Source organism: Leucopleurus acutus (assembly GCF_964270905.1).
Source record: "Leucopleurus acutus genome assembly, chromosome: 9".
Classification (NCBI taxonomy): domain Eukaryota; kingdom Metazoa; phylum Chordata; class Mammalia; order Artiodactyla; family Delphinidae; genus Leucopleurus; species Leucopleurus acutus.
The window spans coordinates 63,491,712-63,515,100 of NC_139144.1; the positions used below are offsets into that span (position 1 = coordinate 63,491,712).

The 23,389-nt window shown below is 56.6% G+C and overlaps 1 protein-coding gene and 1 pseudogene across 2 annotated transcripts in view; both read left to right on the top strand.

The window, feature by feature from the left end:
- Nucleotides 1-14,214, top strand: part of MINDY4 (MINDY lysine 48 deubiquitinase 4) — a 113,221-nt gene extending 99,007 nt beyond the window's left edge. Inside the window, exons 16-18 of the mRNA XM_082846630.1 lie at nucleotides 3,013-3,193; nucleotides 3,771-3,843; nucleotides 13,879-14,214. Of these exons, the coding sequence (XP_082702756.1) occupies nucleotides 3,013-3,193; nucleotides 3,771-3,843; nucleotides 13,879-13,927 (303 nt within the window). The 3' untranslated portion in view covers nucleotides 13,928-14,214. The remainder of the gene's footprint in view (nucleotides 1-3,012; nucleotides 3,194-3,770; nucleotides 3,844-13,878) is intronic.
- On the top strand, nucleotides 10,798-12,256 carry LOC309966265 (oxysterol-binding protein-related protein 9-like; annotated as a pseudogene). The gene has a single exon. The product of its transcript is annotated as an oxysterol-binding protein-related protein 9-like (transcript).
- Nucleotides 14,215-23,389: the final 9,175 nt, after the last annotated feature.

Here is a 23,389-nt window from a genome sequence, read left to right on the forward strand (position 1 = left end):
AATAAATTTCTGTCGTTTGAGCTGCCCGATCTGTGGAACTTTGTTACTCAGCTCTAGCAAACTAATACAGAGACTACAATCCAGACCTTCCCATGACCTTTAAGGCCCTGCATCCTGTCCCTGCTTTTCCCTCCCTTCACGTTTTGACTTCACTGTCACTTCCTCAGGGAAGCCTTTCCTGACCTCATCACTCTCTGCTCTCGTGGTCCCCTGCCCACCTTGTCATCCTCCATCGTAGAATGTTAGTTCTTTCCTTCACAGGCCTCCTCCCAGTTTTACGCATCCCATTTCATTGCTTTTGAGATGCAAACGTGCCCCGCATTTGAACATTTCTGAGTTTTTCACGCAGTCGATGATGTGTTGGGCCTTAATTGCCAGCCTGCGTCCTTTCTTAGTGATACAGAAAAGAACGGTGGCTCTGATGGCATCTTAGATTCAGTGCAATGTGGTGCAGATGTGTCTGTGTGATTCTCTGTTTACTATCTCCTCCTCATTCAGCGGCTAACCCCATGAGGACAGGCCGTTCCAGGGTACTTCACCACCGACCCATCGTCTCACACGGTCCCTGGGACCAAAGTATAACTCATGTTGAATGGATGTTATCCTTGGAGATGACAGACTGCCGCTCTGCCAGCCATCAAATGTTGGTCCTTTTAAATTAGGGCTTCGAAGCTGGCAGTCCATGGTTGGGTTGGGGGGCATTCACACACCTCACTCCCGCAAAAGACGTTAAGAATCCAGGTAAAGGTACGCGCTGACCCTTGAGCAGCACGGGCGTTAATATGCGTATAATTCACAGTCAGTCCTCCGTATCCGCCGTTCTTCTGCATCCGATGATTCAACCAGCCATGGACCGCGTAGTACTGTAGTCGTTACTGTTGAAAGCTATCCGTGTATAAGTGAACCCACACGGTTCAAACCCACGTTGTTCAAGGTTCACCTTAATCCCTGATTGTGCTGCACGTTCACCCGCCAGGAGAGAGGCTGTGCTGGAGGAAGTGTGCCCACCCAACCCTCCTTCCTCACCCCGGGGCCTTCGGTCAGCTACCCCAGAGTCCAAAGGAAGTGAATTTCATCTTTGGAAAATGTCACCCAATGGGGAGGGGCTCCTGAATGAGAAAACTCATTTATAAACTCCCCGGGCAGCTTTTTTTGCCCTTAATCTTTTGACTGTTGCTTAAATGGCAAGCTGCCCTTTTGTCCCTCTGCTGGAAAATTCAGGGTGGCTGTTTCTGCAGATGCCTGTTCCTGGTGGGCTGCATGGCTCTTTTTTCCTGCAGTGAATGGGCACTGGCTTCCCAGTCTTCAGGGCTCCCTGTTCGAGGTGATGCCCTCACCAGGAAAGCCTGGAATTTTAACCTGGAATGGAGGCCAAGTTTGTAGTGGGGTTTAGGCACGTCCAGCCACATCGTTGAAGACAACTAATTCCACCTCCCCCTGTCCCCGTTTCCACCAAGGAGCGAGTCACACTTTAATGTTCACGGGGAGCTGGGGTGAGGGCCCAAGGGGCCAGGTGGAGGGGGCGGGTGGGGGACTTGGACAATGAGACAGTGAACACTTCGTGAAGTTCACCCTGCTACCCTCTGTAGGAGGTTCACGAGCAAGCATTTCTCCGGAGCACAGCCCCTTTGTCCGGGACACCCCAGCTCCAGGTGGGCTCTGAGAGGCCCGAGGAAGACTGGCCGGCCACTCGTCTGTGACGGGCCCCGGGGAAAGTATGCCCATCTCCCCACTGGAAAAATAATTCCCATTCTTTCCTTAATCCACAGGCTGTGGCTGTAAATACCTGAGCATGCAAACATCTCCTTGGGGCTGGTGGGGATTAGGCCGAATCAGCCTGGCCCACTGCACGTACAGAAATGAATAAACTAGGGCCTGGGGTGGGGAGTCACAGGCGACAGCGAGAGAGCGCGTCGAGGTCTGGCCACCGAGGGGCAGACCAGCCAGGCGTCTGAGCAGGCCTTCGGAGGGCCCCGCCACGCCTCTCTCCTCTGCAGGCAGAACCACAGGAAGGCCCTGATGCTGATTCCATGCATCTGCCTTCTCCCAACACCCCTCTACCATGCAAGTCCTCTGCTGGGAACTTTCCAAAGGACTCCCTCCTCAGAAGGAAGTTCCAGCTCTTCATCCTCCCCTTCCCGCGCTCTCTCCTGATGCCCTGCGCTTTTCCTGAGTGTCTCTGGACATTTGTTCTGGCATCACCCACAGACTGCTCACCCAGAGGCCCTCCCTCCCTTCCCCCTGTGGCTCCAGCCCCACCTGTCTTCAAGCTAAAGTCCTAGCTCCAGTTCCGCTCCGTTCGCGAGGACCTTCAGTCGTCAAACACTTGCTTATGTTGACTTACACCCCCTGCTCTGGTCTAAGGGTGTAGTCCGTGCCAGAGGCAGGCGTATGTGCTTATATGGTGAGGCAGAGTGATGCACTGCGGCAGAGGAGGGTGGGTACCTAGCACCTGGTACCTAGGACTAGAAGTGGGACATGATGCGTGCCCTCTGATTGGGTAATCTGGGCGATGCAGGACCCCTAGGAGAGGAGAGGTGTACGGGGGAACAGTGAACGCACAGGCATGAGGCTTGCCGTGCTGGAGTAGTTTGAGGACTGGTGAGAGGTTCTGTGTGGCTGTGGCTGGGGAGGGGAGGGTATGGAAGAGCCGGCTAGGAGGTCATTGCTTCGGGAGGAGAGGCTGGGCCTGGAGAACAGGGTGGGCAAGCACCACATACCAGCTGGATGTGGGAGATGAAGTGAGGGGGGCGACGCCCGGCTTTCAGGCCAGGGTATCTCCATGTGACTGTGGGGCAAAGGCCCTGCGAGCAGCGGGCTGAGCAGGCAGGGACAGCTCTGTGTCAGTGAGCCGCAGGCAGGGCCCCAGCCTCACACAGGGTCTGGAATCCCCAACGGGGCCTCGCTGAGGTCAGCCCGGGCCTGGGGTTGGACAGAAGATGCTCTGGCCCGCTTCCCTGGGGATGGCGCATGGTATTAGGTACCTCTGTCTGCTCCCTCTCCCTCGTCCAGGTCGGCTGCTTCCTGAAGACCCCGAGGTTCCCCATCTGGGTGGTGTGCAGTGAGAGCCACTTCAGCGTCCTGTTCAGCCTGCAGCTGGAGCTGCTGCAAGATTGGAGGGCCGAGAGGCTCTTTGACCTGTACTACTACGACGGCCTGGCCACCCAGCAGGAGCAGATCCGGCTGACCATCGGTGCGCCACCTCCCCGCCTGCCCTGTCCGTCCCCGGGGAGCCTTCAGACCGGTCGGGGACGCCGGCCTTAGCACGCCCAGTCAGGGCAGTCAGAGACCAATGCACACTGGGGGATCAGAGGGCGAGTGTGCGCAGGTCCTCCTGCGGGAGGGGGCCAGAGCTGGGCCTTGAGAAACTGATGTCCTTAAGGGTACAAGGTGAGGTTGAGACTACGTAGTAGACAGTATCACGGCAACAAGTTTGGGTTTTATTCTCCAGGCAGTGGGGAGCCATGGAAGGTTTTGGAGCAGGGGAGTGGTGGGCTAAGACATGTTTTTAGAAAGAACTATTCTGGTAGCTGAAAGGGGGCAGGAGGGTGGGGTGGAGACTGGAGATGGGAGGCCAGTGAGCAGGGACACCTATGGTGTCCAGGTAAGAACCGATGGGCAGGAACCAGGGAGGGTCCAAATAAGAAGAGAAGAGGGGCAGGTAGGTACCGGAAGAGTCAGGTCCCAGGAGTAGGGTTGTTGGTGCTGACCTCGGGGTGAACGTGGGCCCCGGGCTGATGAGCGTGTGCCTCTCTCTCCCCGCTCCTCAGACACCACCCAGACCGTCCCTGAGGACAGAGACAATGACCTCGTCCCTCCCCTGGAGCTGTGCATCAGAACCAAGTGAGTCAGGCCCATCTGTGGCTTTGGGGCCTTACCTGAGTGGCTGGGAGGAGCAGTGGTTGGGAGTGGCCTGCAGGAAGGGGGATGGGTTCCTGGATTGTCCCAACTAGGAGGGGTGTGGTGAGGGGCCGGTAGGACCCCTGCAGACTGCAAAGACACAGTGCTTGGGGCTTGTCTGTATGTGGCATTTTGTGGTCACCATGGCCCAGGGAGACGTGTGCGATTTGCGAGATGCCGTGTCTTCAGGTAGCTCCCTAAGATGCCCCCTGGCAAGGGGTGGAGGTGAGCTGGTGCCTCGAGAGCCCCCCTCGTTCCGGGCAGCAGCTGTTAGGCCCACAGGAGGAAGAGCGAGGGAGGTTACCTGGTGGTGGCGGTGGAGCTCGGGCAGGGTCGGAAGGCGGGAGGACGCGGCGCGGCCAGGGTGTGCTCGGAGGTGGCTTCCTGGAGCAGCGGCCCTCACACGGGAGGAGCAGCCCCGGTCCTTCTGCGGGTGCGGGTGCGGCCCTCTGAACACTGAGTGGAGGTGCCCCAGAGGCAGTGGGATTGCTGGCGGGGGTTCTTGGCTTGTCTAACCCAGCCCTCAGTCTTTAAGGGAAGCTGAGGCTCAGGCCAGGGGAGGCGGGTGAATAGGAGTTCTCTGACCAGGCCCCAGGGCTGGGGCAGCAACCGCCCCCCCACCCCACCCCGCAGACTGGGCAGGCCTGGGGGCGGGGAGGAGACCTGGATTCCAGTGGGGCAGCATTAGAACTTGCCAGTGTGGCGAGCGTGCATTCTGGCGTTTGAATCCTGGCCTTGCTGCTTTCTGGCTGGGAGCCATCAGACCTCTCCTGTCTGTACCTCACTTTGTCATCTGTAAAATGGGGGCAGTGGCTGTGCCTGGCTCACACGGCCGCTGTGAAGAGCGCCCAGGACATTACCAAGCACGGAGAACCGCTCTCGTTGACATTGTCTCAGCCGCTCCTGACTCGCTGTGACCTCGGGCGGAACCTCTGTTTTCCTGTTTGTGAAATGGTGGGGTTTGGGGTGGAGGACGTAGGCCATGGCTGGGGCGCTGCGGCTCTGACCGCCTGCAATCCAAGGGGCTCCCCTGGAGTCTAGGGCCGCTGCCCACCCACGGGCAAGTGAGCCCTTGAATGGAGCCAGAGAGAGAGAGAGGACTCCACATACACAGTCCCCAGGGACTGTGTCCCCAGGGAGGGGACGTGGCGGAGACGTCGTGACATCCTCATCACGCCCCACCCACGCGTCCACCTGCTCAGCCGTCCACCTGCCCGCCCACCGGGCCAGGGACGGAGCATTCCTGTGGGGTCACGTGCCGGCGTTTCTTTCATCGGGAGGATTAAAGGCACATGCAGGTCGCTTTCCTTTCATGTACAAAGGGCCACTCATTCAGAGTGATGAGAGAAGGGCTGCATGGGGGAAGGAGGTGACACCAGCCTTGGCACCTTCTGCAGGACGGGGTGGGAGGCCACAGGGCATCCTTCCTGCAGGAGGACCTGCCCAACAGGGCTCTGGACCGCACCCTGGACACAGGCTCCACCCCCTCTCCGGACCCCTGGGACCCCTCGCTGAAGGCCTACATCTGTCTCTGTGCCCCTCCCTGGGGTGGCCCACCGCCCCGGACCTCTCCACCTGTCCCCGTCTGGAGTAACTTCTCTTTCCCCAAGAATGCTTCTGCTGCAGGACTCGACTCACCAGGCACCTCCCAGGGGCTCAGCCCTAATTGGCAAGTGCTTGAGAATGACTTGGGGCTCTGGTCTGTCAGGGGGCTCAGTCCAGAGACATCTGAGTGTGAACGTGGGCCTGGAGCACCTCTTCTTCTTCTGTCAGCTGTCCCTTCTCCCAGAACCTACCCCTGTCCCCGGGGCCATGTGCCATGAAATGAACCAGCAAAATGACGGCATGTGAAATGACCTGGAGAGGCTGCACGCATCAGGGAGCGAGCCTCGGCCTGGGGCAGGCGGTCCAGGCGGAGTCCCTACCCTGCCCTTGTCTGTCCCTGCTCGCTGTCGTGGGAGGAGCTCGGGCAAGGTTGAGCCTTGGCATCTCCTCCAGCAGTGTTTCCTACTCCTCGGCACAGATAGCAGATCATCGTACTGGGGCAACACACAGGGTTAGGGACGACTGGCTTGGGGACTCTGGCTGACCCAGACTCTGCCCAGTCCCCTGATGGCTGAGGGGATCCATGGTCCAGCACGTCTGTATTTGTCTATGGCCACCCACTGGGAAGATTCGCTAGAGCGTGATCATCAGGGTTCAGCGGGCATCCCCACTGGAGGGTGTGGTAAGACACAGATTGCTGGGTCCCACCCCTGGGCCTTCTGGCTCAGTAGGTCTGGGCTGAGGCCTGAGAACCTGCATTTCTCAAGAGTTCCCCGGTGCTCCTGGTGCTGCTGTCCTGGGACGGCACTGTGAGAACTGATGTTCTGGTGGCTGGTGAGGGCAGTGCCTACCTCTCCCTCACCCTCCCTGGCTGCCTTGTGAGAGTCAGATGTCAGGTGAGGTGCTGACCCTCCAGCATCTGGTCTGCTGTAACATACCAGACCCGGGGTACTTTCTTCCTGGCTCCGCTGGCTGCCCGCCCCCCCCCCCCAGGTCTGAGTGCTGCATCCCCTGCATGGACTTTGCTGCAACCAGTTGTACTCCCCCCATCACTTGCTCCACCCTGATGGCTCGGTCCGTCTGGGCAGTTAACACGGTGAGACTTTTCCCAGCCTCATTCCCGGAAAGCTGAGTGGTGAGTGAATAGTGGGAACGCAGGGGTTTTCCCCCTCTGTACCCATCAGATAACATACCCCACTGTAATGGGAAACAGCAGGGCCAGCCTCCTGGAATCCTGTTCCGAGGGCTTGGATTACAAAGGCTTTGCGTATTGTTTTCATCCCAGATTCTCAAACAGCTCAAAGGGAGAAACTTGGGAAAGTAGCCTTCAAGGTGAGAGAGACCCGCTAAGGCTGGGGCCCTGCCTCTTGGGGGCAAGTCCTGCTGCCTTGACAGGAAGGGCGTACGGCCCGAGCTCAGGTCATTTCCGAGGCCAGTGAGTCCAGGCACCCGCTGAAAGGCAGCCGAGCGCTCATGGCAGGATAGGCTCACCTGCGGGCTGGCGGGGCTTCCCTCTCGTCACCTCAACCTCATGGAACCCCCGGACTGGACTCCATGGAAGAAGCAGCTGGATGAGACGCGCTTCTTGCTCTCAGAGTTCACAGTCAAATAGAAGTCAAGTTCAGAATCAACTCTGTTCTAATCCAGGGAGAGATGCGCCGCCTGCCCTCAAAACCACCTCTGTTGCCCCATAAGAACCCTGACATTCACGCTAACCCACGTGGAGCACGCCGCATCCCTGGCCGCCTGCTTGGGATCCACAGAAAGGCCCTTGGACACCGCCCGATACGGCCCTTCCTTCTACAGATGGGGTCGCCGGAGTGGAGGTCTGACGCCAGGCCACACCTCGAGTCAAGAGCATTTCAGGGCCTGGGGCTTAGGCCGGTGCTGTCCCAGCCCAGTGGAAGGTCACTGAGCAGGCAGTGTGACTTCCCGCCGCCTGGCTTTGTTGCCACGGTGACAGTGCACAAGACCAGACTGCCAGTTTTGCCTTTGGAGAAGAGCATCCTAATTTGAACCATCCCCGGGCCCCGTGCTGTCTCCACTCTCTGGTGTGACGCAAACCTCGACCTCAGAGAAGCTCCTGTTACTTTCGCTTGTGTCTGTCCCCCAGCTTCCTCCCTCCTCTGTTCTCTGACCATCTCAGCAAAAAAAAAAAAAAAAAAAGACTCATTTATGGTCATTTCCAAAGAAGACACACACAGTGACCTCTCTCAAGCTTCCAGCCTCGCTAGAATGGGAGAAAATGAAAGGGTTGTCAACAGGCCAGAGAAGAGAGGAAAGAACTCATAACCGGGGCCTGGGCCTGGGCGACAGATGTTTCTGTTTGGAGGCTCAGACAAAAAATTGAAAATGTAACTTCAGCTGGAAACGGTGCCTTCGAGGGGCTGGAGCTGAGCACCTACCTCCCACACCTGTGCGCCCGCCCGCCTGAGGAGTCTGCTGCAGCCTTCACGCCTCTGCTGACACCCTTCTTCCTAGATGCCCTCTTCACAGTGCCTCTCATCCATTGAGGGAGGGCTCCTGGGTGCTCCCACTGCCCAGCCCCCTCTTGTGAGTCCCCTGCCTGCAGCCCACACGCACAGCCGCCCCTGGTGCGCCTTGTTCCTGGCCGAGCACCCAGCAGGTGCTGTGCGGAGCCGAGCACCCAGCAGGAGTCTGGAGACCCCAGCTGCGTCCTGGCTGTGCTGCCATGGCACGACCTCTGGAAGGGCTGGCTCTGTCTGGACCTCAGTTTCCCCATCTGTCGATTGGGTAAAACGATGCCTTCCCTGAGCTGCTATGAGGTCGAGAGGAGATGTAGAAGCATTCCCTCGCCTTTGGAGACCTCAGGGGGCTCACAGGCGAGTGGGGGGAGGAGGAAGAATGGGAGGAGGCAGAGGGGAAGGGATGAGAGAGCAGAGGTGGGCCATGGACAGGGCTCGGTGACCACCGGGGTCAAAGGGGAGGGAGAGTGAAGTGTGATGAAGACTCAGGTTTTCCCTCTGGTGCCTGGGCTTGACCAGGGGCAGGGCGTGTACAGGGGATGTGTTCACTCAGCAGCAACCCTGGGAGCCCAACACGGAGCTAGAGGTCATTGAGGGGACGGAGGCAAGTGAGACCAGCTCTGCCCTTTAGGGGCTCACAGTCTAGCAGGAGAGGGAGACCCCATGACAGCGTGGCCGGCAAGAGCCTGACAGCAGTGCTGAGGGAGGATACTTCCGGAAGGAGGGCTCCTGGATCTGACCCTGAAGGAGGAGCGGTGGAGAGGGAGGATGGTCCTTCCAGGTGGAGGGCGCAGCAACCGGCCAGGTTCGCAGGTGAGAGACGGCCTTGGGGCTCGTTCTGTAGTTGCTCTGACTGCCAGCAGCTGGCGCGCGGGACAGGACACTTGCACACAGGATACTTGTCTGGAAATCCAAAGTGAGTAAGAGAAGTGCTTGGGTGTATTTCTGCTGGTCAGCTCTGGTGGCTTTAAAACCAGGCCTGCCCTCTTCTCCTTGCTGACACAGCAAGACGTCATGTTGAAAATCTGCGAAGTCAGGTAACTGCTGCTCTGATGCAGTGACGGCTGCTGGGGAAGCAAGGGATTCAGTCGTGGGCAAGAGATGGGCCTGCCCGTGACGCTGAGCTGACCTCAGCTCTGGGGACCACGGCATCTTCGCTGAGCTCAACCCCGAAGCCAGTGGTCCTCAACCGGGGGCATTTTTGCACCCCGGGGGATACCTGGCAAAGTCTGGGGACATTTTTGGTTGTCACTAGTTTGCGGGAGGGTGCCAGATGTCCTACAAAGCACAAGACAACCCTCCTCCCCCCCGCAACAGAATTATCCCGACCACAATGTCCGCTGTGCCCAGGTTGAGGAGCGCTGCTCTAAACTCTCACACCCTCAGCCTCCTCTACATCAGCATAGCTGAGTGAGCCTTGACGGCGCCTCTGCACTCAGAAACCGGTCCATTCCATCCCTCCCCTTTCTCTGTCAGCCCCTAATTGCATATGCAGAGTTCTTCTTTTTCATCCTTGTAACTGATCCATAGACTTTCAGAACCGTTCCTACGGGGGGAACCATTCATCCCCTAAATAAGCACAGTATCCCAGCATTTCAGCCCTTTCAGAACGGCTCTGCTTTGATTTCCTCTTGTAGTTGTGAACTGCTTCTTTCTGTGTTTCTAATACTCTCCCTGCCTCGGCACCTGTAGTCCAGGATTGGGTAGGTTAGGTACCTCTGTGAAAAGCCTCACAGGTGGCATAAACCTCCCAGCCTGACCTTAGGACTCGGTGACTGTTGGTGTGATCGGGGCGTCTAGCAGCAGATGAATATGACTCACCCCTGCACTGAAGCCAAACCCAATTTTGTCACATTGGGAGCTCACAGGAGGAACTTCTGTCTGCCTGTCAGTATGGGCAGAGGAGAACGATAAGGGAAGGGCTTGGGGGCCAGGCTGAGGGCGGATCTTATAGGGATACAGGAAGTCTGTTCTATTTCTGACTCTTCCCCCTTCTTCTCTCCATGACCGGGGGCAAGAATCCAAACTGGTCTGGGCAGTAGTTTGGTCTTTGCAAACCTGCGTCCCTGGTGCCTGTCTGGAGCCAGGCTGTGGGTGGGAATGTTACTCCCCTCTCTTCCTTCCATCTGCCACCCCTGGATGTCTGGATTCAGGATGTGTCCCTAGTGTCTAAGATTTTGATAGGAAACTTACAGAGGCTGATACTCCTCTACAAATCTTAACAGGACAGTGAGTCCCCTACATACGAACGAGTTGCATTCCAAGAGCTCATTCGTTAAGTCCAACAAAGTTAGCCTAGGTACCCAACTAACGCAGTCGACTATATAGTACTGTACTGTAATAGGTTTATAATACTTTTCATACAAATAATACATAAAAAAATACAAAAATAAAACATTTTAAATCTTATAGTACAGTACCTTGAAAAGTACAGTAGTACAGTACAACAGCTGGCACACGGGCTGGCGTCGAGTGAACAGGCAAGACGAGTTACTGACTGGAGGAGGGAGAGGAGGTGGGAGATGGTAGAGCTGAAGGATCGTCAGCAACAGGAGACGGAGGGCAAGCTGCAACTGCATTCATGCCTGACGTGGATGGAACGCACATTTGCATCTTTGAAAGTTCGCAACTTGAAGGTTCGTATGTAGGGGACTTACTGTAAAAGCTTTTCAGTGATGTGTTTCAAAACTGCAACAGTGATGAACAGAGCAAGAAAACTGAAAACCTCGGGTTGCACAGTGGAATCACTAAGGCTTTGTCTTATGTTGCTACAGGTTGCTAAAGTGCTGTTAACCCAGTAGATGCTGTAGGTCCACCTACTCCCTTGGAACCTGTGGTTATCTCAGTGCCTGCCCAGCTCGCCTGACCTCCCGAACCTGCTCAGTTGTGCAAGTCAGAGCTGCATGTGTCTTCCCCACCAGCCGAACCTATATTGGCTACCCTGAGACATCATTAGGGTCCAGCACCAAAAGTGCAGGCACTGGGCGCTCACCAAGGAGCAGCGGTGCAGGCAGTGGGCGCTCACCAAGGAGCAGCGGTGCAGGCAGTGGGCGCTCACCAGGGAGCAGCCTGACTTCTCCCGGGGTTGCCAAGTTGTCTCCAGATACCTACCATTCCAGTGTCTCTCCTTCGAGCAGTGAGGAATGCCGTGATGCTGATGGATTCCATCAAAGTGGCTCAACCCCAAAGCGTCTAATAGATTCCTCTAGATCTGCCTCAGTGCTGACACATAGGAAACAGTCTAAAGCACCCAGGTTCCAAAGAACCACTTAATTCTTCCACATCCAGTGGAACAAGTGACGCTGACCACGTCGATGCACGTGATAATGACTGACGATAAAGCAGAGGCAGGTCCATGGACGAGCACGAGAGGTGGCCACACATTTCTTATCACAGGTTAGGCTTGGAATGGATCGTACTAAGGTAGTTCTTCCAACAATTACTCTTGAGAGAAGCCCTCTTCTAGAAATATATGCAAACTTTTTGCACATCCAGACCTGCCTCTGAGTATCTGTGACCAGAAGGATCCCAGGGACCAAATGGTTCAGGTGGTCAAATGGTAGCTCTCAGACTTTCATGCAGGAAGCAAAGGATCCGTTGCCAGAAAGCCACACGACTGCATTTTGGGTGAGACCTTGCAGCCTCATGAGGCACCGCCAAAGGACACTGGAGAGAACAGAGAGCTAGTTTTAGAGGCGCTAGTTTCTTGAAACAGTATAACATTCGTGGCTGAGCAACTTTTCCATCATCCACCCATCTCAGCCTTTTTTGCTGAGCGTTTTAACGAGAAGATGCAATCCAGCATTCATACATGGACCAGATGAAAGTTTCTTGGGACGTTGATTGGTGTGCACAGCATAGGGCAGGACTGTGCCTTGTGTCTAGACTATGACAACTGTTAACATTCTCACATTCCCCAGTGGTTATGGAAGGCTTGTCCTTACAGCGCCGTGGGTGGAGCTAGGAAGAGAATGCACATATCAATTGTTCCAAAACGAGCTATATGCAAATATCGTCTCCCATGCTACTCCTGCACAGAATTACCACTAAGATTTTTTTCTTCTCCAAATGACAGATCTTTCTGCTCACTTGAAGGGAAATGGAATGGTGTAAAATATGCAAAATACTCAACAGGGGGTCATACAGTCTTTACAGAGACCAAGAAGATGCTGGTAATCAGGAGGAAAGTAGGTTGGAAGAACAGAACAGAGTATGAATCCCACTGCCTCTGCAAGGCTGTCTCTCTCGACCTAAACATCAGAGACGTTGATGCGGCCATTGAAGCAAGGCACAAGCGAGAAGAAAGACAAAGAGCAGAAGCCTGAGGAAGGAATAGAGAGAAGTTCAGTGGGGGTCTAGGTTATTCACGGAGATGGAGAGCGTTGGCTTTTTGGCGAACCACTACTGAAACTTCATGATGCTTCTAAGCATTAGATTGGGAGATGCAACAGCCTTACTTTGGGAGAACCTGTTCACTCCCTTCTTGCAGCAGGTCCAATCTCAGGGATACAGGCAGACCTCAGAGATATTGTGGGTTCGTTCCAGACCAGTGCAGTAAAGCGAGTCGTACAAATTTTTGGTTTCCCAATGCATGTGAGAGTTATGTTTACCCTATCCTGTAGTCTGTCAAGCATGCAGTAGCATTATGTCTAAAAAGCAATGTACACGTCTTAATTAGAAAATACTTTATTGCTAAAAATGCTGTCATCTGAACCTTCAGTGAGTTGTATTCTGTCTGCGATAATAACATCAAAGATCACTGATCACAGATCACCATAACAAATTTAATAATAATGGAAAAGTTTGAACTGCTTCGAGAATTACTCACATGGGACACAGAGACACAGAGAGAACAAATGCTGTTGGAAAAATGGCACCCATAGACTTGCTTGACACAGGGTTGCCACAGACCTTCAATTTGTATTAAAACAAAACCACAGTATCTGTGAAGCGCGATAAAGTGGAGCCCGATAACATGAGGTCTGCCTGTACTGGACTTGCCAGCGCAGATGTACAAGTAAAGTGAAAGCATCCCTGTTTTCCTCCGCTGTGGCAGTTACAATTTTGACTTCAGTCCTGCAGAAAAACTTCAGGTTTTGAAAATGTCTGCTCCCTCCCCAAACCCCACACCCTGGGAAGCGTTTCTAAACCCCAGTCTCAAAGTCCGTGCTCCAGTACTGCTGTTGAGGCGTGCAACAGCTGTTTCCTAGTTTGTATAATCTTAGGATGTACGTCTATGTATAATACGCCTAATGCCAGATTTTTCAGAAATATTCCATCTGCTATAAATGATTCCTCTGAGTTGTTTTTAGAAAACTAGTTCCATGTATTAAAATCAAGTGCTGCTGGTCTCACCTGTAATAACTTTAATTTTGGAATTGGACGATTATTAAATTGTGTCTAACCCTGGACTCCAGTTTAATTATACTCAGTGCTTCTTAAGGCTTCATAAATTTTTAAAAAAGGCAAATAAGTGCCTTACTGAACCGCTCACAGCCCTTCACTAGCGGTTCTTAGAGCAAAGCCCAGAATCCTAGCAAGGCCTCCTGGGTCCTGTGTGGTACCATTCCCGCTGGCTCCCTATGCCCTATGCCTACCTCTCTGGGCTCCAGCAGCTGGACCTCCTTCCGTGCCTTGAACCCTCCAGGATGTCTCCATATCTAGGTCTCCCCATGTGCCTTTAAAAGCGCCACCATCAGGCACCCCTGGAAAGTGGCTGGATTCAGATGCGTGTAGACCGCGCACCTCATTTGAGGGGTTTAGGTGCATTTGTTTTGTAGGGGCCTGGTGTGTAGGCCTGTCTGTGAGTGTGGAGGGGTGAGGTGGGCATGTTGGAACCTGAAATCCTCGAAGGCCCAGAGAGAGGAATTCTGGTGAGTGAGGACAAGAGCTGGCTCCTGTGTGGGCCCCTGCAGCTCTAACTCTTTCTCTGTTCCTCTGCTCTTAGGTGGAAGGGGGCATCGGTGAACTGGAACGGCTCAGACCCCATCCTGTGACCCTCCATGTGGGTGAGCCCCATGGCTCCAGCGCACATCACTGGGGGTGACGGCTGAGCCCTGGGCCTCAGGGACAAGTCTGGGCCAGCACCTGGGCCAGCACTGCTGCAGAATCGTCCGGAACCTCCCTGCCTCTTCCATGAAGGGCCTGCCCAGGACTGTGCTGTGGACCCAGAGTGCTGCTGTGCAGCCCCTCCCAGCTGAGCGGTGACTGCCAAGGCCTGTAAGGAGGCTGGTGGGGCCTCTGCTGCCTTTTCTCTGCATCCCTCCCTCGCTCCCTGCGGGGCCGGCCCCTCGCCAAGCCTCTGATATGGTCGGCCCGGGACCCTGGGCACTCGTTATTTCTGATGGTTGGCTTTCTATAAAACAGGAGTCAAACCCATGCTGAGGGCCGAACCTCATTTGTTCTGTTGCCGCAAAGGAAGCATGAGGTCTGGCCGGCTCATGGCTGGGGCGGGGATGGTGATGGGTGGAGGGGCCCCAGAGCCCCGGAGACCTGTGGGCTAAGTCGTCACCTCACGAGGGTCTCTGCGGGCCAACCATGCCCTCTGGCCCACTGGTGCCCCTGGCTGGGCTTCTGGTTTGGCCTGGCTTCTGTGGGTCAGCCCCAGGTCTAAGACACCAGGCTGCGAAAGCTGGGCCAAGCTGGAGACACTCAGGCTCCCTGGGAGCCCATCTCGGGGCCGACCTGGATCTCTGCGAGGCCCCACGAGGACGGGCGCCTGGACCTGGAGGGCAGGCTACACCTGGCCAAGCAGATACAGGGAAAAGAACCTTTCAGGGAGGGACCTCCTGGCCAGGGAGAGCAACGAGGTGAGGATGAGAAGAGGGACTGAGTGTGGGCCCCCACACTGAGTGTGGCTGCAGTGGGGCGTGTGCGGAGAGAACTGGCTGAGCTGCTCCCGTCAGGGAGGGACCTCCTGGCCAGGGAGAGCAACGAGGTGAGGATGACAAGAGGGGCTGAGTGTGGGCCCCCACACTGAGTGTGGCTGCAGCGGGGCGTGTGCGGAGAGAACTGGCTGAGCTGCTCCCAGGGGCAGAGCCTGTGGAGACCCTCGCATTCCAGACTGAGGGTAGGATAGGTGGGAAGGGGGAGAACTCCATAATAACTTGTGAAGGGAAAATTGTACTCGGAGCCTCCTTCGTTCCAACAATTTATATCCAACGGATTCCAAAAAGGAATACGAGCAAGTGTAGAAACACAATGGGAGGCTGGTGAAGAAGAAAGACCAGAGAGAGAGTTTTGCCAAAAACAGAAGCTGGGGCCCCTCTGCAGTGGCTCCCGGCGATGGACTGAGCGAGGGCGCCCAGTGGGAGGGCACGGCCTCCAGGAACCTCTGTCACCTGTCTGTCCACATGGGAGTCACATCATGGCAGAGCCACGTCCAGGGCCCACCCTGCTGTGCCCCGTGGGTGCTTGGCTGGGACGCTGAGTGGGGCCCGCAGAGGTGGGTGTTTACACGTGGCGACCTGGGCACGCACTCCTCCCTCATGTGCCCTGACCCAGGGAGAATCGTAGACACTGCACGGCAGCCAGTCCCCAGCCTCCGTGCACCCCCTTGGGCTCGGGACACAAGCAGCCCGGGGGCCGTTCTCCCCGGCAGTGCTGGCTAAAGGGAGACCTCCTCCTCTTTAAGGGCCAGGCATGGAGGGGGCAAAGCTGGTATTTGGTGGTGACAGCTAAAGAGCCTGTTTTGTGCTCTCGTGAGCTGGGTGAGAAGAGAAGTGGCCGGACTGTGGGTCTTTGGGGAGCGGCAGGGAAGAGCTGGCAGAGAGCGCTTTGTCCGGGCCCCCGTGGAGTTCGCTGCGTGAACTCCAGTGGCCATTCACAGCAGGCGTCCAGCAGAAACGCTTCCTATATGTCCCTGAAATGTTTATGCGTTTGTTTTCCTTGGCCAGGATCGGGCCTCTCCAGCTGAGCGACCGGGTGGAGGAAGTCGGTTTCCCTGCAGTGGCCTTGTTTATCAGCCTGGGAAGGAAAAGTGTGTCTTTTCAATAAAACACTTAACCTCCTGACCAGGGTGCCACGGGCGGAGCTGGAGAAATCAAAATATTCCCAGCGTTGCTTGGGAAGACCAGTTGCAACAAATTCCAAAGCACTGTTCTAGAAGCCAAGACATAGCTACATGTGCAGCGTGACGTCCCTTGCCTGGGACTTTCTGGAAAGGAAGATGAGCGAAGCCCAGCGCCGCCCTCTCCCAGGTCCACAAGTCAGAATGAGTCCACGGTACCGCTGCCAAACCTGCCAGAATGAGATGCAGGCCCTGCTTCCCCACACGTGGTGCTCCTGGGCTGCGTGGTTTTCTAAGGAGACGGTGGATAGTCTTCAGAGGGCCCATAGCCCGCCCCACCCCGCCACCAAATTGAATTAAAATCTTTGTGTACGTGTACAGTTGCGTAATTTTCTGGGGAGGGAGTCTACAGCCTACCTCATGGCCTTGATCTTGGAACAACACCCCTCTCTTTTCCCCCAGGAGGTTAAGAACCATATCCTAGGGTCGAGTGGCCTCTCAAAGGCTGACCCTGGGCTTGACAGTTCTCGCTCTCTGGCCGCCTCATGCACGGGGGAGCCGGTTTCTTGAACACGCAGACCTCAGTGGGATGAGAGCAGGAAGCAGCTTTATTCTTTCTTATTGCCGTTGGCTCCCTGTATCCGTGGGTTCTGCATCGGCGGATACTGAGGGCCTAACTGTGGGATTTGAGCATCCTCGGAATTTGGTCTCCTTGGTGCCTCCTGGAACCCATCCCCCTTGGAGACCGAGGACGTCTGTATTTCCCCGTGGATTCTCTTTCTCTAGATGGTTCATTTCTTTGTCTCCGGATGAAAGAGTAAGCCAATTCCACTGCCCTTCCGGCGGTGTGAACGGAAGTTGCTGATGGCAAACACCTAACTCCACTCTCATCACTGGAGAGATCCTCCTCCCCCTGTTCTTGTGGGGGACCTCCCACCCATAGGGGTCTCTCCCGAGTCAGGTGACTCGTCCTCAAGCTGGTGCTCATGGGGGCTTCCAGCACCTGCCCCCATCCAGCTTCCGGTGGAGTCAGCCTCTCTCTTCCCCTTTTAAAAAGACGGGGGTCTTCCTTCCGCAGGATCCACATTTGAACCAAGCGAAGCACCGACACGTCTTTGCCTCCCCAGTTCTGGAAGTCAGACCTTCCCAGCTCACGCCGCCTGTCTGCCCAGCCACCCGTCGGGAGCAGTGACATGTCCTCGTCCCCAGGTGGGCGTCAGGGATCGGCCCACACTGCAGGGCACACATGGCAGGCTTTCAAGGAGTTTTCTTGAAGCCTCCCTCGCTTGCCTTAAGGAGAGGAGATGCTCCACTAGGAGGCAGTGGGGAAGGGGATCCCAGCACACGGATGCCTCTCTCCAGGGAAGTCCTCACCAGCTGCTGGCCTCTTCCACTGCCAGCCCAGTGCTTCCTCACCTTCTCGCGTGGCTAGAGGGCGTGATGGGTGCGCCAACCTCGGCAGGACCATTTCCACCCTTCTCTGTAAGTTCTACGTGGTTGTAGCACAGGTAAGAAGAGTTTCCAGTAGAGCTGCGAGAATTCCCTGGGGGCCAGAGCTGGGACAGGGCTCGGAGGGGCATTTGGGGAAATCCTAAGGTAGGGTTGCGTCCAGATTCCACCTGACTGCTCCCCAGGGTCTCCGTGTCTGAGCCGGAAGGGAAGTCAGGGGCCGGGGCTGGGGCCTAACCCATCAGAGGCACTGCTGGTGGAAGAGGGGGCAGCAGTGGGCCCAGGCTTCTGGGAGGGCCGGGAGCGGTGAGGGGCAAGTCTTGGGAGCTCTGCCCTGGAGCTTGCGATTTTGTGGGGTGACAGTTTGGTAACTCAGAAGTCTTCCCCATAATGAAGAGGTACCGAAGGAACAAGCAAGAGGAGTGCCGTATAGACACAAGGGAAGAAGCTGCATCGGGACCAGAGGGCCTGAGTTTAGTCCCGACTCACCACTTCCTGCCTGTGTAGCCGTGAGCACGTGACATAAGCTCTCTGGACCTCAGTGTCCTCATCGGCAAAATGAAATCCCCCACTTCCTCCCCTGCAATAAGTCCGTAATGAGGATGAGGTGAGTCCACACAGTGTGAGCACGGGGAATAAGGCCTGCACATCACAAGGTCTTGGTAAGTGTTCGCTCTGAATATTTCCAGCGTGGGCTAGAGGGGACTCCATGGTGCAGCGTCTAACCTGGACATTGAAGGGTTTCGACAGTGGAGAATTGGATGGAAGTTCATTCCAGCTGAAAGGAACGGTGAGAGCCAAGAGACCATCAAAGTCCAGGAAGTCTTTTTGTCTCATCGGGGGCGACCCGAGAGTGGGAGGGTTAGGACAGGAGGCAGGACTTAGACGGTGGGCCCTGAGGCTGGGACATTTTCTCCGGAGACAAGGACTGCTCAGAGCTTTCCTTCAGACCTCTCTCCTGGGCAGGGGAGTGGGTGTGCAGCAGAGGCAGGGGGCACATTGAGGGGCTACTGTGGTGCTCCCAGGGAGGACAGGACTAGTGGAGAGGCAAGGAGGGGATGGAGGCAACGCATGCTGATGGCCTTTGCTACCAGAGGCCCCATGGACCATCCTCACTGGCCGCTGATTCCTTTCGGGATCCTGACTGACCCTTGCAGGAGGCAAGGAGGCTGCTGTGTCCTTTTGCAGGTATTTCTCTCCACCCACCAGAGTCCTCCTCACTCCCTAATCACGCCCTAATCCTCACGGGGCTGTGGGAGCTGGAATTACCAGGCAAAAATGCTAGGCATTTGCGATAATGGGGATGGCTTAATGCAGGACGAGGGGTGGGCTGGCGGTGGGGGGGGCGGGTGGCAGGCAGGCTGCCCTGGGTTTGTGGCGTGCCCCTCCAGCGTCCACACGTTGCCGCTCCGGCAGACCCGCTCTGCATGACACAGGCAGCAGTACCCCCCTGGCTGGGCGCTCAGTCTGCCTTCCCGCCCCTCCTTCCAGGCCACTTCAGTGTCGTGGTGCTTCGTCCCACTGTCCGGCCCACATTCCCACATCCTGTTCCCCAGGAAGTCACTGAAAGCCCTCTCTTTACAGATGGGGAAACTGACCAGATAGCAGTCTGTAGTTAAGAGCCCTCCTAGGACATTTCTCCTTCACGGGGGTCTCTTGGAGACCAGACCACCAGCGTGGTCTTTGGATGGAAGGGAATACAGCTGATGGGGAGGCTGTACGGTGAGGGATGATTCTAATCCGCCTCTAATCCCGTCTCCGCCTCTCCCTTCTCCAGCTCCATGCACTCCCCACTCCAGACCATAGCAGCTGCTTCCCTGGTGAGCCCCTCACTGCCCGAGGCCTTCACAGGTGCTCTTTGCTGCACCTGGGTCCCTGCCCTCCAGCTCCTCGTGTCCATCTGTCAAATACTACCTATCCCTCAAGGTCTGTCTCTAAGGGCCCTCCTCTAGGAAGCCCTCCTAGATTACCTGGCTGAGTGCCCTTGATCAGCTCCTCTCTCACAAGCCCAGCTCCCAGTGAGTGGGTGCCGGTCACACAGCTACCGGTTTCCCCCTTTACTGTGTGTGTGTGTGTGTGTGTGTGTGTGTGTGTGTGTGTGTGTGTGTGTGTGGCAGGGGCCACCTGGTCTTCCCTCTCTCCCTCGTCCCCGCCACCAACCGGTACCAGTCCCATCATGGGGAGATGAAACTCAAGGTTCATTCCCCTCTTTGAAGAAGCCCCTTCAGGCCTACATCTGCCCCCTCCCTTCACCCCCTGCCCCACCTCCGGGCGTAAAGCCCCAGTCGCTGGGCGTCTGACTGGGGAGGTGCTGCCTGAGGTCTCTAAACCGTTGAGTTGGCTGTGGTTTTGAGATTAAACCTGGTGCCTTTCCTGTGGCCTCTGATAAGGGTGATCCTGGGTGCTTATCTCGCAAGTTCTGTTTTAAGGCCTGCTGACATCTGCGGGGCTCAGCAAAGTCCACCTCCCTGTGGAGTGGAGCCCTGGGGGATAAGCGCCAACCTCCCCTCCCCCATCTCCTTGTGCCCTGCTGGGCCACCCAGGGTAGGCACTCTCAGAGCACTGGGGACACTGGGCCCTGCCCCCTCTGCCCCACCCCTCCCCGGCCCTAGCACAGGGGCCGAAACTGAGGGGGTGCTATTAATAATTACATGAGGACAGTTGTGTCAACAGACTGCCCTGTGTGTGGGAACCTTAGTCTAAGGAAGGATTGTTCCATTATTGATTGATCTCCTGGCACCCTGTTCTCCGAACTCCTGGGCTCAGATCCTTCTGGGATTTTACTGGGGGCATAGGGCCCAGAGGAGGGAACTTGTATGGATGGGAGCAGTTAGGCAGGCTTCTTGGAGAGGGAGGATTGAACCCTGACCCTGAAGGAGGGTAGGGAAGCAGGAGGGGCAGAGGCACTCCAGGCGGGATGGGCGGGGACAGAGCTGCCAGGGGAAGGGGCCTGGGGAGTCTGGGGTGCCAGGAAGATGGAGCATATTAGGGCTGGATCCCGAAGGGCTTTGCATGTCAAGCAAAGGAGATTGAGCTGCCTCTGTGAGCCCTGGGGAGCCATGGGGGCTTTCAGAGCAGGGCTGTTTTAGAAGACTCAGACTGCAACAGTGTGGAGGGCGGCTCAGAGAGAAGATGCCAACTTCCGAGCTAGGGCCATGGAGAGGAGGAGTAGGTGGGCGATGCCCTGTGTTTTAGTGATTCAGCCTGGGGAGCAAGGTGGGACCCCGTGGGCCTGGAGTCAAGGCCCCTCTCTCCCCTGCTTCCTGGAAGGCAGATCTCGGCCCTGAGGAACCATTCCCTCTGTGTGCTCCCCCGTCGTCAGTGGCGGCTGCAGCTCTCCCGGGAACAGTCTTTGCAAAACATCCCTAGCTCCTGATGAAGGCTTCCTCAGTCTCCTGCCTTGGCAAACCGTGAAGGAGGGGGCCTCAGTGCGAGGAAGTGCCCGAGCCTTTGTTCTGGCCCCAGCCGCGGCTAGACCCACTGCCCATTGTTTATGAAACTGTTGGTGACCTTGGGACCAGCTGGCTCCCTTGGACCTGGCCACCTCCAAGTGCACATGGAAGACAGCCAGTCTGGCAAGATGGTTCTCAGCCCCTCGGTGGCCTTGGGGAGGGCTTCTGCCGCGGGGTGCCTCGGGGCCCCATTTGTGTTCTCAGAGTCTGAAAGCCCCAGCTCTGGCCATCTGGGGTGTCGGTGGATTTTCTGGAAACTGCTCATCTCTTGAGGACCAGGAATTTCTCAGACAGGAAGGCAAAGAGAGCTCCCAGTCCCTGGTCCCAGGTTCATGCTTCCTCCACATCTGCTGCTGTCGGGGCCCTGGCTCTCCTGGACCTGTAGGTCAGAAGGCCCCAGTCTATGCCCCTACTGTTCTCTCTCCAGGTTTGGGGGATCCTTGCTGCACCCACCATGAGGTGTGAGCTGTGAGAAAGGGGCCTGGACAGCTTGACTATTTGGGTTTAGATCTTAGCTCCAACGTCTCAGTTGTGTCACCTAAGTCACAAAACAAGCAGACAAAATTAAAACTTGTCTGAACCCCAGACTCCCTACCTGTAAAATGGGAATAATCATACCCCGTGCCTCTGAAGGTTGGTGTGAGGAGTAAGTGTACAATGCTTGGAACAGGGCCTAGCACCCAGTCTGGGCCCAGGAGATGCTGGCTCTTTGACTGGGAGCTGGATGGGAGGCCACGGGATCTGGGGTGGGTCTGACTCGAGGCCCACTGGACCTTAGCCTGTCCACTGACCCTGGAGGTCAGTCCCTCTCCCCCTACCTTTCCAAACGCACCCCCAAGTGGCTGTCCCTCCTCTCCTTCCCCCAGCTCTTACCAGGCCCCATAGCTGCTCCTGAGTTAGATGGAGAAATGTCTTCCTCTCTGGTTGCCCCCGTAAGGCCCTCCCTCCCCACTCTAGGCTTTGGTCCCCTGTTTGTGAAATGAGGCAGCTGGGTGATGTGGCCCTAGGCAGCTGGGCCCACACTCTCAGCAGGGACCACTCCTGAGTCGAGGGCTCCAGTGGCAGGCACCGTGGGCAGCACCTGATCATGTCCCTCAAACCTCCCGCTTCCAGGTGAGAAAACTGAGTCTCAGGGCACCAACGCACTTGGCCAGGGCCCCAGGCAGACTGATGGCAGGTGCCAAGCCTTCCTATTTGCTCTCCTGCTTCCTGGAAGGTTAAGCAGGGAGGAAGAGAGGGTGGGGCTTCCTGGAACCCCTCCTCTCCTATCTTCCCTTACTTCCTCCCCAGTCGCCAGCCCAGGCCTGAAATTCTGGGGGCTCTGGAAACATCTGCAAGTGTCCTGGTTTCTACACCGGCAAGCGATTGTGTGGGAGCCCAGCCTTTCCTTCAATTCAGGCTCCAGACTTCTCCCCTGGAGCAAACTGGAGGGAAGGATGGTTCAGAGCCCCCGTTTTGGCCCACACCAGAAGGAAGCCCGGCTGGCCAAGGCGGGAGCAGCCGTCCAGCTCCAGCGTCTCCGGCAAACCCCACTTCCTCTTGCCCCAACCCCTGCTAACGCAGACAGACTCTGGCTTTATTTATCTAAAGGTTTCCATTTCCTTTTCTGGGAAGTCATCAGGGTCCTACACGTCCCTTTCATTACAAAGGAGGCTGGGAAGAGAGGGTGTGTCCTGTGTCACCCTGGGAAGAGCAAGTGAGGAACACTGGGGACCCAGTCCCCAGGTGACCCCACTGTGCTCTACCTGACCCCCCCCTTCAGGCCGAGATGACAACTCGGGTTGGCCTTTCGTAGGAACATCCCCGTTTACAGGTGAAGGGCCTCGGGAGGGGGCAGTGACTTCCCAAGGCCTCCTGGGACAAGGCTGACCAAGCCTCTCTCCCCCTGGGTCCTGTCTGTGGCTGTACCCACCGTCATGTTCAGAGGCCTAACTGTCCGAGCTCCTCGCTCAGCCCCAGCTCCCGCCCGCACTGGTCTGGAGCTCTCTGAGGGCAGAGCCTCTCCACCCGCAGCATGGGTGCTCCCTGAGCAGGCAGGGCCCACGCCTCTCCCTCTGCACCAACCTGGACAGGAAGCAGAGATTCAGGCTGTGAGGAGAAGATAGACTCACGCAGGATGTCCCGGGCATGAGATGGGTGGGGGGGGCTACGCCATCCTACCTCCACCAGCCCCTCTCTGAGGGTCTGAGCCAGCAGTGTAGAGAGGGGACAGTGGGGAACCTCTCCACCTCTGCCGTGGCTGGAAGCCCACCCCATCCCATCTCCCCTTCTGCTTGGACTTTCCTCTCCCCAGACCACTTCTCTTCCTTTACATAAACAAATTTGTCTGCCATGTCCCCTCCTCCAGGAAGCCTCTCCTGATTATTGGGAAGAGGTGCGGCTCTTCCGCTGCCCACATATCCACCTCACCCCTTCCTGAGGCTCAGGCCTGGGCCTTAGCTGCCCTCCCCTGAACACTCAGGGCTGCATGGTGAAGCATCAGAACCCCGGGTTTCCCTCTGTTGTCAGGGGCCCTTGAGCCAGCTAGTGTCTTAGCCACTAGGTGGTGG